Source organism: Octodon degus, unplaced genomic scaffold (genome assembly GCF_000260255.1).
Source record: "Octodon degus isolate 3935 unplaced genomic scaffold, OctDeg1.0 scaffold00001, whole genome shotgun sequence".
In the NCBI taxonomy this organism is placed as follows: Eukaryota; Metazoa; Chordata; class Mammalia; order Rodentia; family Octodontidae; genus Octodon; species Octodon degus.
The window spans coordinates 23,185,510-23,197,326 of record NW_004524577.1 but is presented as its reverse complement, the minus strand read 5'-3'; the positions used below and the strand labels follow the sequence as shown (position 1 = coordinate 23,197,326).

At 43.0% G+C, this 11,817-nt stretch overlaps 1 protein-coding gene across 1 annotated transcript in view; it reads left to right on the top strand.

The window, feature by feature from the left end:
* Cdk7 (cyclin dependent kinase 7) overlaps window positions 1-8,988 on the top strand; it is a 36,497-nt gene extending 27,509 nt beyond the window's left edge. Inside the window, exons 10-12 of the mRNA XM_004623026.2 lie at window positions 4,232-4,381; window positions 7,925-8,072; window positions 8,790-8,988. Coding sequence (XP_004623083.1) covers window positions 4,232-4,381; window positions 7,925-8,072; window positions 8,790-8,818 — 327 coding nt within the window. The 3' untranslated portion in view covers window positions 8,819-8,988. The remainder of the gene's footprint in view (window positions 1-4,231; window positions 4,382-7,924; window positions 8,073-8,789) is intronic.
* The last annotated feature ends 2,829 nt before the right edge of the window (window positions 8,989-11,817 follow it).

The window sequence follows — 11,817 nt, the reverse complement described above, 5'->3', positions numbered from 1 at the left end:
GCATGTGGTGCTGGGGGATTGAACTGCGGTCCCTGTGCTTTGCTAAGCTTGTTCTAAGTAGGTGCTTTAGACCACTGAGCCATCTCACCAGCCCCACAATTGATGTTTCAGTAGTATGATTATTTTTTTCTGTGATATTGTCTCTGAAAGGGAGAGAACCTGGACACAGTAGTGTGAGTTTTTAGCAACAGATTTTTTTTTGGCGGGGTGCAGAACTGGGGATTGGACTCAGGCCCTTGTGCTTTCCAGGGAAGCATTTATTCCACTGAGCCATCCCCCCAACCCCAGTAGTGTGAGCTTTTATCCCAGCTGTAGCACAGTGAAGGCTGTGCCAAGGGAATTGCTTGAACGTGGGTTCAAAGCCCTCCTGGGCAACAAAGTGGAACTACCTCAGGAAAACAAGTTGTATCCAAACTGATAAAAGTGTTAGCAATTCAGGTTTTAAATTTTGACTTGGGCCTGGGAAGATAGCTTTTCTAGGAGAATAAGCGCTTTCCTGGCAAGCACAGGGTCCTTGGTACACAATAAATAAATTAATTACTACATTAATTAATTTTGACTTTATGAGGCAGTCTTACACTGTAGTTCATAGACTTGCTGTGTTGACTTTACTGTGTAGCCTAAGCTAGCCCCTTCTCTCTGGATTCTCCTGTTTTACCTTCCCAAGTATTAGTTACAAGCATATACCACCGTATCCAGCTTTTACGTTACCGTTCAGTAATGCACCCTAACTTATTCCTAAAATAAAATTAAGCAACTTGTAGCTAGGTGTGGTGGTCCATGCCTGCAACCCCACTACTCTGGGAAGCTGGAGCAAGCAAGTCACAAATTTGAGCCCAGCCTAGGAACTTAACCACTTAGTGCAGCCCTGTCTCAAAATTTAAAAAAAAAAAATTTAAAGGACTTAGGATGTAGTTCAGTGCAAACGCCATGGATTCAATTCCAAGTATGGGCCAAAGAAAACTCAAAAAAAAATATCTGATTGTAGTTCCATGTGCTAAGTAATAAAGAAATGACACAAGTGAGAAAATTTTAGATTCCTTATCTTCTGGTTAAAACTAATGAAATTATCCATACTGAAAATATCTAAGCAAGTTCTTGTGTACTACTTCCTTACTTCCTAACTGAAAGTCTAATATAGGTTCTAATTATAAAATATGCCCCAATATACCATCCTGTTGGGCACTTATTCTATACTATTTATGGTGAGCTTTTCATAAGTTATGTTTAATCCTTGCAGAGCACTATAAATGAAATAGCTGAAGCTTAATGAGATTAAGTAATGTACCCACGTCTGCAGTGAGTGTCAAAGCTAGGGCCGAATGTGACTGCAGAGGTCAGCTTCATAATGTGTTCTTTTCCCCTTAAATACAATTTATAAATAGTAGTTGCGTATTGATATTTCCCTTCATTTTATAAAGTTAAACTTATTATTTTGAGATTATTACAGATTTACATGTAGTTGTTAGAAATAATACAGAGATATACCATGTGTCCTTTACCCAGTTTTCCCAAGCTGCAAAAACTAGAATAGTATCACACTAGCACGTTACTATTAGGATACTGAGCCTCCTCAGCAACTGTGAGACCCTATCTAAACGAAAAGGTCTGGGAGGTAGTTCATTGCAGGGTTCTGTGTTCAGTCTGCGATGCTGAAAAAGAAGGTACCATAACCTCCCTCAGATTACCTCTTCATGGACATCCGTACTTACCTCCTTCTTCCTCCTTTAACCCCTGTCACTAATGTTTTCCTTTTCTTTTTTTTTTTTTTTTTTTTTGCGGAACCGCGGATTGAACTCAGGCCCTTGCTCTTGCCAGGGAAGCGCTTATTCTATTGAGCCATCTCCCCAGCCCCTATTTTCCATTTTTATAACTTCCTTTTTGTAAAAATCTCCTTTTGCTGTTGGCTTTTTCTGACAGCATTCTGCAGAGGTTGCTATAGTGATAACTCATGGTGGTTTCAGTATTTACTGCCCTACCATTAATATGAAATATATTTTCATGTATTGTAGGAGACACTTCCAGGTCCTTGTCTCATCCAAGAAGCCCCTATTTGTAATCCCAAAGTTAAGTTATTGGAATCCCATCAAATTGATTCCAATCTGCCACTTACAATGCAACCCATGGCGAAAATAGAGACACTAAATTATATCTTCAATCATCGGGGAGTCAAGGGGCTCTAAGTCCAGCCATGGAGATGGCTTTCTGGAACCCAGAGAGCGACCCAGGGCCTCACCCAGTTTTATTCAGTGGGGGAGTAGCTTGAGGATTGACTGAGAACTGTGGGAAAGAGACTACTATGAGCTGAGCTAGGTGTGTGGCCTACATTTACCTCTGCGATATGCAGAGAGGATATGCAGAGAGAGTAATCTGCATTATATAGTATCTAACGTTTTGCTAAGTCTGGTGCTTCAGCTTTGGTGTAGGCTTTCAAGTCCCAGGAAGTCATAGCCTCTGTCTCCAGGCTGGATCCCAGCTGGCGCTGCGGAGCATTAGCTCTACCGTCTCGACCCAGCTCACATTAAAGAGCAGCAGGTGTAGGTTACCAGAGAAACATGCACGCCACCTTCAAAGACTATCACCAGCACCTCAGCTAGACCAATATACATTGCTTAAGGCCAACTGAAGGATAAACAGAAGTCCTAGCCAGCTCTGTACATAACAATACAAGGAAATAGGGTGAGGCTCAGTCAAAATAGAGGCAGTGGCTCTTCTTTCAAGGAGAGCTGCTCAGGTGGTCCTCCACAATGTATGTATTTTCCATGTACTATATTTTTTTGCCTTGAGGGCCTGGAGATTAAATACAGGATCATGTGCATGCTAGACAATCAGTTTTTCACTGACCCACGTTCCCAGTCCTTTTTAAAATTTTATTTCAAGACAGAATTTCAGTAACTTCTATAGGCTGAGCTGAAACTTGGGAGTCCTCCTGCCTAGGCCTCCCAAGTAAGTGGGATTATAGGTGAGCACCATGCTACTCAGCATGTCAGTGGATCTCTAGGGACATGTCCCTTGACCCATTTTCCTTTTGTCCCCCAATTTTCTAATTATTTTAGATAATAGTCCTTTTTGACAGTTCTACAGATACTTTTTTTTTTCTTATGCTGTTCTTTTTTCCCATTATCTTTAGAGTCCTCCCCAATGAGTCTTTAATTTTTTTTTTTTTTACTTTTTTTTTACATTTATTTATTTATTATGTTTGTGTGTGTGTGGCCAGCTCAGCCCACCAGGGGGCAGAATTGGCTGGCATGTGGTGCTGGGGGATTGAACCACGGTCCTTGTGCTTTGCTAAGCTTGTTCCAAGTAGGTGCTTTAGACCACTGAGCAATCTCACCAGCCCCTAAATTTTTTAAATCAACTTTATTGGTACATTTTTGTTTTCAAGAAGTACAAATGTATAAGAAGTTCCAAGATCGGCTTACAATGGTCTATTGGTACATTTTAGATAAGCATAGTGATAACATGCATCATATGGAATTTGTACCTGTACATAATATTAAGTCTATTTATTTATTTTTGTGGGACTGGGGATTGAACTCAGGTCCTTATTCTTGCCAGGGAAGCTCTTATTCTACTGAGCCATCTACCCGGCCCCTTAAGTCTTTAATTTTGATCAAGTTTATTTTATCAAATTTTCCTTTAATCATCCATTAGTGATAACTTTTGTCCAGGTGAAATGTCAATTTCTGACTAGTTTCTGTATTTTTTCTTGAAGCAACATAGTTTTACATGTGATATTTAGTTCCTTGGTCCATTTTCAGTTTGTCTTACATGATCTGTGAAGTTTGGTCCAGCGTCCTCATTTTGACTGGTGTCTGTATGCTCCGGCGTCATTGGTCAGAAAGACTCGGTACCTTTTTCAGAAACCCCTTGAGCAGATAATGTGCAGGTGTCCCGGTTATGTATTGCGTTGCGTTGGCACATACGTCTTTCCCTGCACCAGTAGCATAGTTTTAAAGTAGCTTTTCCTTCATTTCATCAGCATTGTGCAGCTTTCAGTACATGAGACTATACATATTTTTACATAATTATAAATGGTATCTATGTTTTAAATTTCAGTGTCTACATATTCACAGTATACAGTACATATACAGTATACCATATACATGTAGTTTCTTTATATTTATGCTGTGCCTTGCCTTATTCATTAGTTTGCAAGTATTTTACTTTATTTCACTGATAAGCCTTTCACTCCTTTATTCAAATTTGAATTATAAAAATATTTTTATAGGACATGTGTAGTCTACCAGATTATGTGACCTTCAAGAGTTTCCCTGGAATCCCGTTGCAACACATCTTCAGTGCGGCAGGAGATGACTTGCTAGATCTCATACAAGGCTTATTCTTATTTAATCCCTGTACTCGGATTACAGCCACACAGGTATTTAACAACTTATCTTTTACTAGGAGATATTAAAAAAAAAAAAAATTTAACAGTTCCATTAATAAAGTAAAAATTTGAATTTTGTAAAAATTTGGATTTTATAAAATTGTCTAACATTCACTAAATACCAAAAAGTGTTGTTGTTGTTGTTGTTGTTGTTGTTGTTATTTTAAATGTATTTAGTACAGGGTCTGTAGAGTCTCACTACACAGCTTGGACTTGTAGTGATCCTGTTTTCAGTCTCCCAAACTCTGTGATTATAGGTGTGCACCACCACACCCAGTTTCAGTTATGTCTGTGCCCTGGGGGTGGGGCTGGCCTGGCATGCCAGGATGGAACCTGGACCCTGTGCTTAATCTGCTGAGCTATCTGGCCAGCCCCAAAAAGTTTTTTTTTTTTTTTTTTTTTAGAATAATATGGGGCCAGGGATATAGTTCAGCAGACAGTATCTGCCTAGCAAACAGAAGGTCCTGAGTTCAGTTCCTGATACCAAAAAAATTATACCAGGTGGTACCAGGGCTTGAACTCAGGACACTGCTCTTGCCAGTAAGTGCTTATTCTACTGAGCTACTCCCCAGGCCCTGTGGTTTTTTGTTTGTTTTCATTTACATTTGTACTGCTGGGGATGAGACCCAAAGCCCTGCTGATGCTACTAGGAGTGTAGCCCACCCTATCCCCAGTCCTTAAAACAGTGCAGATGCTTTTATCAAATCTGTAATTAGGCTGGGCATGTAGTCATTAGTAGAGCGCTTGCCTAGCATGCAGAGGGTCCTGGTTGAATCCCCAACACCCACCCCTCTCCAAGTTTTTTATGTAGTCTTCCTAGTATGTAGGATTTGAAAAAGCTGACAGGAAAGTGGAGGGGAATTGATTAGGGGAGGGAGATGGGAGGAGGGACATTATGGTTAGGGTAGCATGGGCAGGAAAATGATCAAAATGCCTTGTACATATTGATGCACCCCAAAATATGAAGTTAGGCGTGAAAATAGGGTGAGGTGGGCAAGAGGGGGTGATTAAAGGGTGTCAAGGGTATGTACAGGGGCTGGGAAGATGGCTCAATAGAATAAGCACTTCCTGGCAAGCTCAAGGGTCTGCGTTCAATCCCCGGTTCTGCCAAAAAAAAAAAAAAAAAGTAAGTATATGTACAAATCTCCCAAAATGAAGCCGCTTAAGCCGTGCGGCCAGCAGGCGCTGATGGACACGTGTGGGGGCTTACTTAGAAACAGGCACACCAGAAATGATGGGGTCATAAACGTGTCGTGGGACAGAGTGCTGTGACTGCGCCTCCTGAAGGAAGAGACGAGTGCGAACACGGTGCTCTGTGCAGAGTACCGTGCTGTAGTCTCAGCTGCCTGGGAGGCTGAGGTAGGAGAAGTACTAGCTCGAGGCCACTCTGGGCAACTTCAGCCCTGTCGCAATTTTTTTTTTTTTTTTTTTTTTTGCAGAACTGAGGATTAGAACTCAGGCCCTTGTGCTTGCCGGGGAAGCACTTATTCCACTGAGCCATCTCCCCGGCCCCTCTGTCTCAAAATTTTAAAGAGGGCTGAGGATATAGGTCAGTGGTAGAGCCCCCTGAGTGTGTTCCCTAGTACCAGTTTGAAAGAAAGATAAAGTCACTGGTCTTTGTATTTAACAAAGTATCTCAGTGCATAATAAGGTGCAAAGTAGAGCACCCCACCTGAGGTTTGTTACTACCAAAGTGTTATTATTACTACTATTATTAATTTCAGACAGAGTCTGGCTGTGTAGTTCAGGCTGGCCTCAAACTCATGGGGATGCTCCTGTCTCAGCCCCCAGAGTGCTGGGATTTGAGGTGTGTACCACCATGCCTGGAAGTTCTTGTTCTTGGATTTTCTTGCTGTCTACTAAATTACTGTTTAACCTGTTTAACTATAAATAAGCTTTCCCTTCCCAACAATAGTATATTAAAGAGCACATATTAGATATTTTATGGTTAGAATTTTCTAATTTCAAACAAGTCCTATGAACTTAGTTACCTTTTCACCCATATATGTTATTTATATCATGAGAGGAGAAACGACATAAAATCATCTAGAAAATTGTTTTCATTACTAGTGTAACTTAGTTGTAGTAACGCATCGTGGGTGTGTCTTTGTTACGTGGGGCTTTATTTTGATAGAATTCTTGTTCTCTGCCTGGGTGTGAGCTGCACATAGCCAGTGCACACGCTCACTGAGCTACACCTATGGCCTGGCAGATTTTTTTTTTTTAAACAGGGTCTCACTATGCAGCTCAGGCTGGCCTTGAGCTTGCTTTGTAGCCCGGGCTGATCTCAAACTCACAACAGTCCTTCTGCCTCAGCCTCTCAGGTACTGGTATTATAGGCATGCACCACCAGGCCTGGCTCTAACAGAATTTTTTTTTTAATGGTTTTTCTCAGGGGCCGGGGAGATGGCTCAGCGGCGCAGTGCCTGCCCGGTGAACGCACGGTCCTGAGTCTGATTCCTGTTACCACACATAAAAATAATTTTTCTCTTGTGGACCTGTGTTGAAGTTGAAATGAGATACTTTTCCTTTCTTAGAGCTCTGGGTAGCCAGAATGAGATTAATTTATCTGTAGCTTAACTTATATATATCTTACCTATTGCTGAGACAAAAAAATAAATGCAAGTCTTTAAGGAAGTTCTAAAGCGCCACTGCACGTGAAGAGCTTATGTGGACCGGGCATGGTGGTTCATGCCTGTAATCTCCACACACTGGGAGGCTGAGGCAGGAGAATCCCAACTTTGAGTCCAGCAGTTGAGCAAGTCCCTGTCTCAGAATTTTAAAAATGGGCTAGGGACATAACTCAGTGTGAAAACCCTGGATTTGGGTCATAGTGGGATTACAGGAGGAAAAAAAAAGCGTATAGACTTCTTTTTCTAAGGATTGTCCTAAAGGAAATCCTTCTGTAAGGCACCCTGCACTGCATGCATAGACAGGTGAGAGGTATGATGTTGACAAACTCGTCATTTAAGATAAAGGCATTTTTATTCGGATTTTGGACCCAAGTTAAAAAAGTATAGAACATTGGACTGGTAAACAATAGAAATAACCTCGGCCACCCTTTCTGAATAAAATTTCTTTCCATTCATAAGAGATTATTGGATCATAATCCTTTGGTACCAACCTATCACTTATCAAAAGAATTATTTTTAGGAATTTGTCCTTCCATAATCTATCCTTTGAATATATTTAGACATTGCAGCAGACTTACAAGTTCATTTGAAGCCAGTTTCTGTTTGCAGTTTGAGCCATAGAGCTTGTACTGTGTAGAGAGCCAGAGTGTGCACATCTCACTGAGGCTAGCGCTTCCGGAGAACACCTGCTGAGCGGGGGAGGGCGAGGGAGGGGGTCTCCCTTTTTACGGGAGTGAGGTTTCCAGTCAGGATGTTTCTTTCTAGTAATTTGCACGCCCAAGTATTAGACAGCAATTTCTCTTTTATTGTGAGTGTTCTGAGCAGTTTTTGAGGCTAGGTTTTCCTACACAGTCCAAGATGCTCACAGAAAACCTTACTTTGACATCTTTTCTTGAAAAAGGCACTAAAAACTCCCTACTTCAGTAATCGGCCAGGGCCAGCACCTGGGTGTCAGCTGCCTAGACCGAACTGTCCAGCGGAAGCCTTAAAGGAGCAGTCTAACCCAGCCATGGCGACAAAACGGAAAAGAACAGAGGCCTTGGAACAAGGTAAAAGTGCCCGTTTTTAGAGATGATTTTAGAAGGCTCCAAATAGTTCATACAGGGGCTGGTGAGATGGCTCAGTGGACTAAAGCACCTACTTAGAACAAGCTTAGCAAAGCACAGGGACTGCAGTTCAATCCCCAGCACCACATGCCAGCCAGCCCCGTCCCCTGGTGGACTGAACTGCCCCCCCAATAAATAAATAAAATTTACAAAAACAAATAGTTCATACAGGGCTGGTGAGATGGCTCAGTGGTCTGGAGCACCTACTTAGAACAAGCTTAGCAAAGCAGAAGGGACCGCAGTTCAATCCCCCAGCACCACATGCCAGCCAGCCCCGCCCCCTGGTGGGCTGAGCTGGCCACACACACACACACACACACACACATACACAAATAAATAAATATTAAAAAAAAATAGTTCATACATAGTTCATGACTGACGGGCAGCTAAGAAGTACAGTTCGGGAGCCCTTTACTTTCTATAAATTTAAATTGCATGAAGTGGATAGAAGGTGCTAGTATTTGCTTGCATTGAGAACACTTCTCAGGCTGTGGGCGCCCTCGGTGTGTGCCCTCACCCCTCACAAACCCTGTGGCCCTGTGGGCCGTGCATGTGGAGAGCCAGCGAGCACAGCACAGAGATTAGCGGAGTTGGGCTGCAGTGGCTGCTGCATCGCTCTGCGCTTCTGTGAGCAAGCCTGTCTTTGGTCTTACTTTCTAGGAGGATTGCCCAAGAAGCTCGTTTTTTAGTTACAGAGGACACTGGACAGTATTTCACTACTGAAGAAAACAGGCTGAAAAGCAAATAATGGAAGAATAATCGTCATTAAGTAAAGGCTGTGGAAGAGAATTTGTAAATATTCTACACGTGTAACATATGTAAAACTATGGGATATTTGTTAAATATATTTTAAAATAAACTTAATTCTGGTTTTGCTGATTAGAATGCAGAAGTGCTAAGTTCATGTCTCTGAGATGTGGAATTGAAAATGTGTATGAGCTGGGCATGGTGGTGCGTGCCTGATATACCAGCACTGGGAGGCTGAGGCAGCAGGATTGCTGCGAGTTCGAGGCCATACCTTGCCCAAAAAAGAAAAAGGGGGTTAAAGAAATCCTGATAAAAATAACTGTCCAAGCAGCCGTGGTGGAGCGCTGCTACAATCCTAGCTCTTGGGGAAGCTGAGGCATGAGAATCACGAATATGAGGCCAGTAGAGGTGGCTTTGTGAGGCCCTATGTAAAAGTGCCCAAAAAGGCCTGGGCTGTAGCTCAGTGTGAAGCTCAGCACTGCCAGAGGGGGAGAGGCAGGGGATGTAGCTGGGCACTCTGGTTTTAGTTCCTAGTATTAGAAAAGGAAAGAAATCAGTTATTTTGAAACTACAAGCTGCATAGTATTACATGTATAGTAGCAGAAGTTATTACAAATAAAGCTGGGGAGCTTGGCATAGTGGTATATACCTGTAGTCTCAGCACTGAGGAGGTGGAGGCAGGAGGATGGCCACAGGTTCAGGGCAGCCTGGACTATGTAGTGAATTTAAAGCCAGCCTGAACTACATAGTGAAATCCAAAAACATGGCTGAGGAGATAGCTCAGTGGCTTAAGCGCCTGCTTGGCAAACACAAGGTCCTGAGTTTGATTCCCAGTATTCAAAAATACAGCCAGGCATGTGTATCCTTAACAAGACTGCGGTTGCAGCTACCTGATTTCAAGGTCCAGATTTGTGAATGACAAAAGCTGGCAAATACAATAAAACAGTTCAGTAAACTCTTGATTAACACACCCACAATTGCACAGAAGAAGGTGAGAGTACAAAAGGAAGCTTCCATCCCCGACTCAGGGAGGCGCCGACTCCTGAGGTCGAGTGCTGGGGACTCTCAGGGCAGCTTTCAGGCTGCTGACTGGGATAAGCAATACAAAGTGGCAGTGTCCCGGCTGTTTCCGGGGCTAGAGTGTGTGCAGCCTCCAGGAGCTGCCCAGCACCTGCGCTGCAGAGGGGGAAGCGCTGCACCATAGGAGACTGTGCACGCCAGGGTTTTCTGCCTGTATCTTCAGGACAAGGGGCAGCACTGCTGTGAACAGGGAATACCTCGACATTTTAACCGTTCCACATGGTGGTGCACATGTGTAATCCCAACACTAGGAAGCTGAGGCGGGAGACTTTCAAGTGGGAGCCCAGCCTGGGGAACTCTGACTTAGGAAGACTCTGTCTCAAAATCATAACTAAAAAAAGAACTAGAGATGTAGCTTGCTGACAGGGTTCTAGGCTCAGTCCCTAGCTTTGGGAAGAAAAAAAGGCAAGGGGTAGGAAAACAAATATGGCCAGCTGTAGTGGTGCACACTTATAATCCCAGTACCCAGAAGGCTGACTCAGGCAGGTTGCAAGTTCAGGGACATCCTGGGCAGTGAGACTCTGCCTCACACAGAGCAGTCATGCATGATGGCACACATATATAACCAAACCATTTGGGAGGCTGAGGCAGGAAAATCACTGGGAATTCAAGGGCCAGCTTGGACTACATAGTTTGAGACCAGCCTAGGCAATATAGTGAAAGCTTGTCTCAAAATCCAAAAACTTACAATCCAGACTTAACAACTGTCACTATACTAGAAAATTCAAGCCAGGAGTGATAACCCATGCCTGTAATCCCAGCACTTGGGAGGCTGAGGCAGGAGGATCATTGTAAGTTTGAGGCCAGCCTGAGCTGCATAGCTTTTTTTTTTTAAAATATTTATTTATTTGTGTGTGTGTGTGTGTGTGTGTGTGTGGCCAGCTCAGCCCACCAGGGTGCGGGGCTGGCTGGCATGTGGTGCTGGGGGATTGAACCGCGGTCCCTGTGTCTGCTAAGCTTGTTCTAAGTAGGTGCTTTAGACCACTGAGCCATCTCACCAGCCCCCTGAGCTGCATAGCTTTGAGACCTGTATCAAAATAAATAGGGGAGACTCCAAAGTTAGGACTTTTCTTTGCGTACCTGCGGCTGCCCTCACAGGCTCTGCAGTTGTTATGCCACAAAATGAATGTATTGAACTGTACTGTAAAAGCTATGGGTACCACTTAGATTACCATGAGAAAAAGAGAAAGAAGGAAAGCCGAGAGGCTCACGAATGTTCAAAGAAGGCAAAAAGAAAAAAAGATTGGCCTGAAGGCTAAGCTCTATCACAGTGCCATGTGGAGAAAATACAAATGAAGACGACTATCAAGATACATAAAAAGGGTTGGGGAGATGGCTTAATGGAATAAGCGCTTCCCTGGCAAGCGCAGGGTCTGAGTTCAATCCCCAGTTCCGCAAAAACAAAAAAAGGATACATAAAAAGAGAAACACCAAGCAGAAGAACAATGAAAAGACTCCACAAGGAGCAGTACCTGCCCAGCTGCTGGACAGAGAGGGACACTCAAGCAAAAGTCATTTACAACATGATTAAACAAACAAACAAAAAAAAGGCAGGAAAATGGGAAGTTCCTCTGCTCAAATTTGTGCCCAAGGAGAAACGGAAGTATTAAAAGTTAGTCAAACTGGAAAGAAAAAAGAAGGCATAGAAGAGGATGTTTACTGTAGTCTGCTCTGTTGGAGATGGCTTTACAAGAAAACATTAGGCCAATGGGCTTACGTTTTATTATTTTTTTTTATTTTTTATTTTTTAAATATTTATTTATTGCGTGTGTGTGTGTGTGTGTGTGTGTGTGTGTGTGTGTGTGTGTGTATGGCCAGCTCAGCCCACCAGGGGGCGGGGCTGGCTGGCATGTGGTGCTGG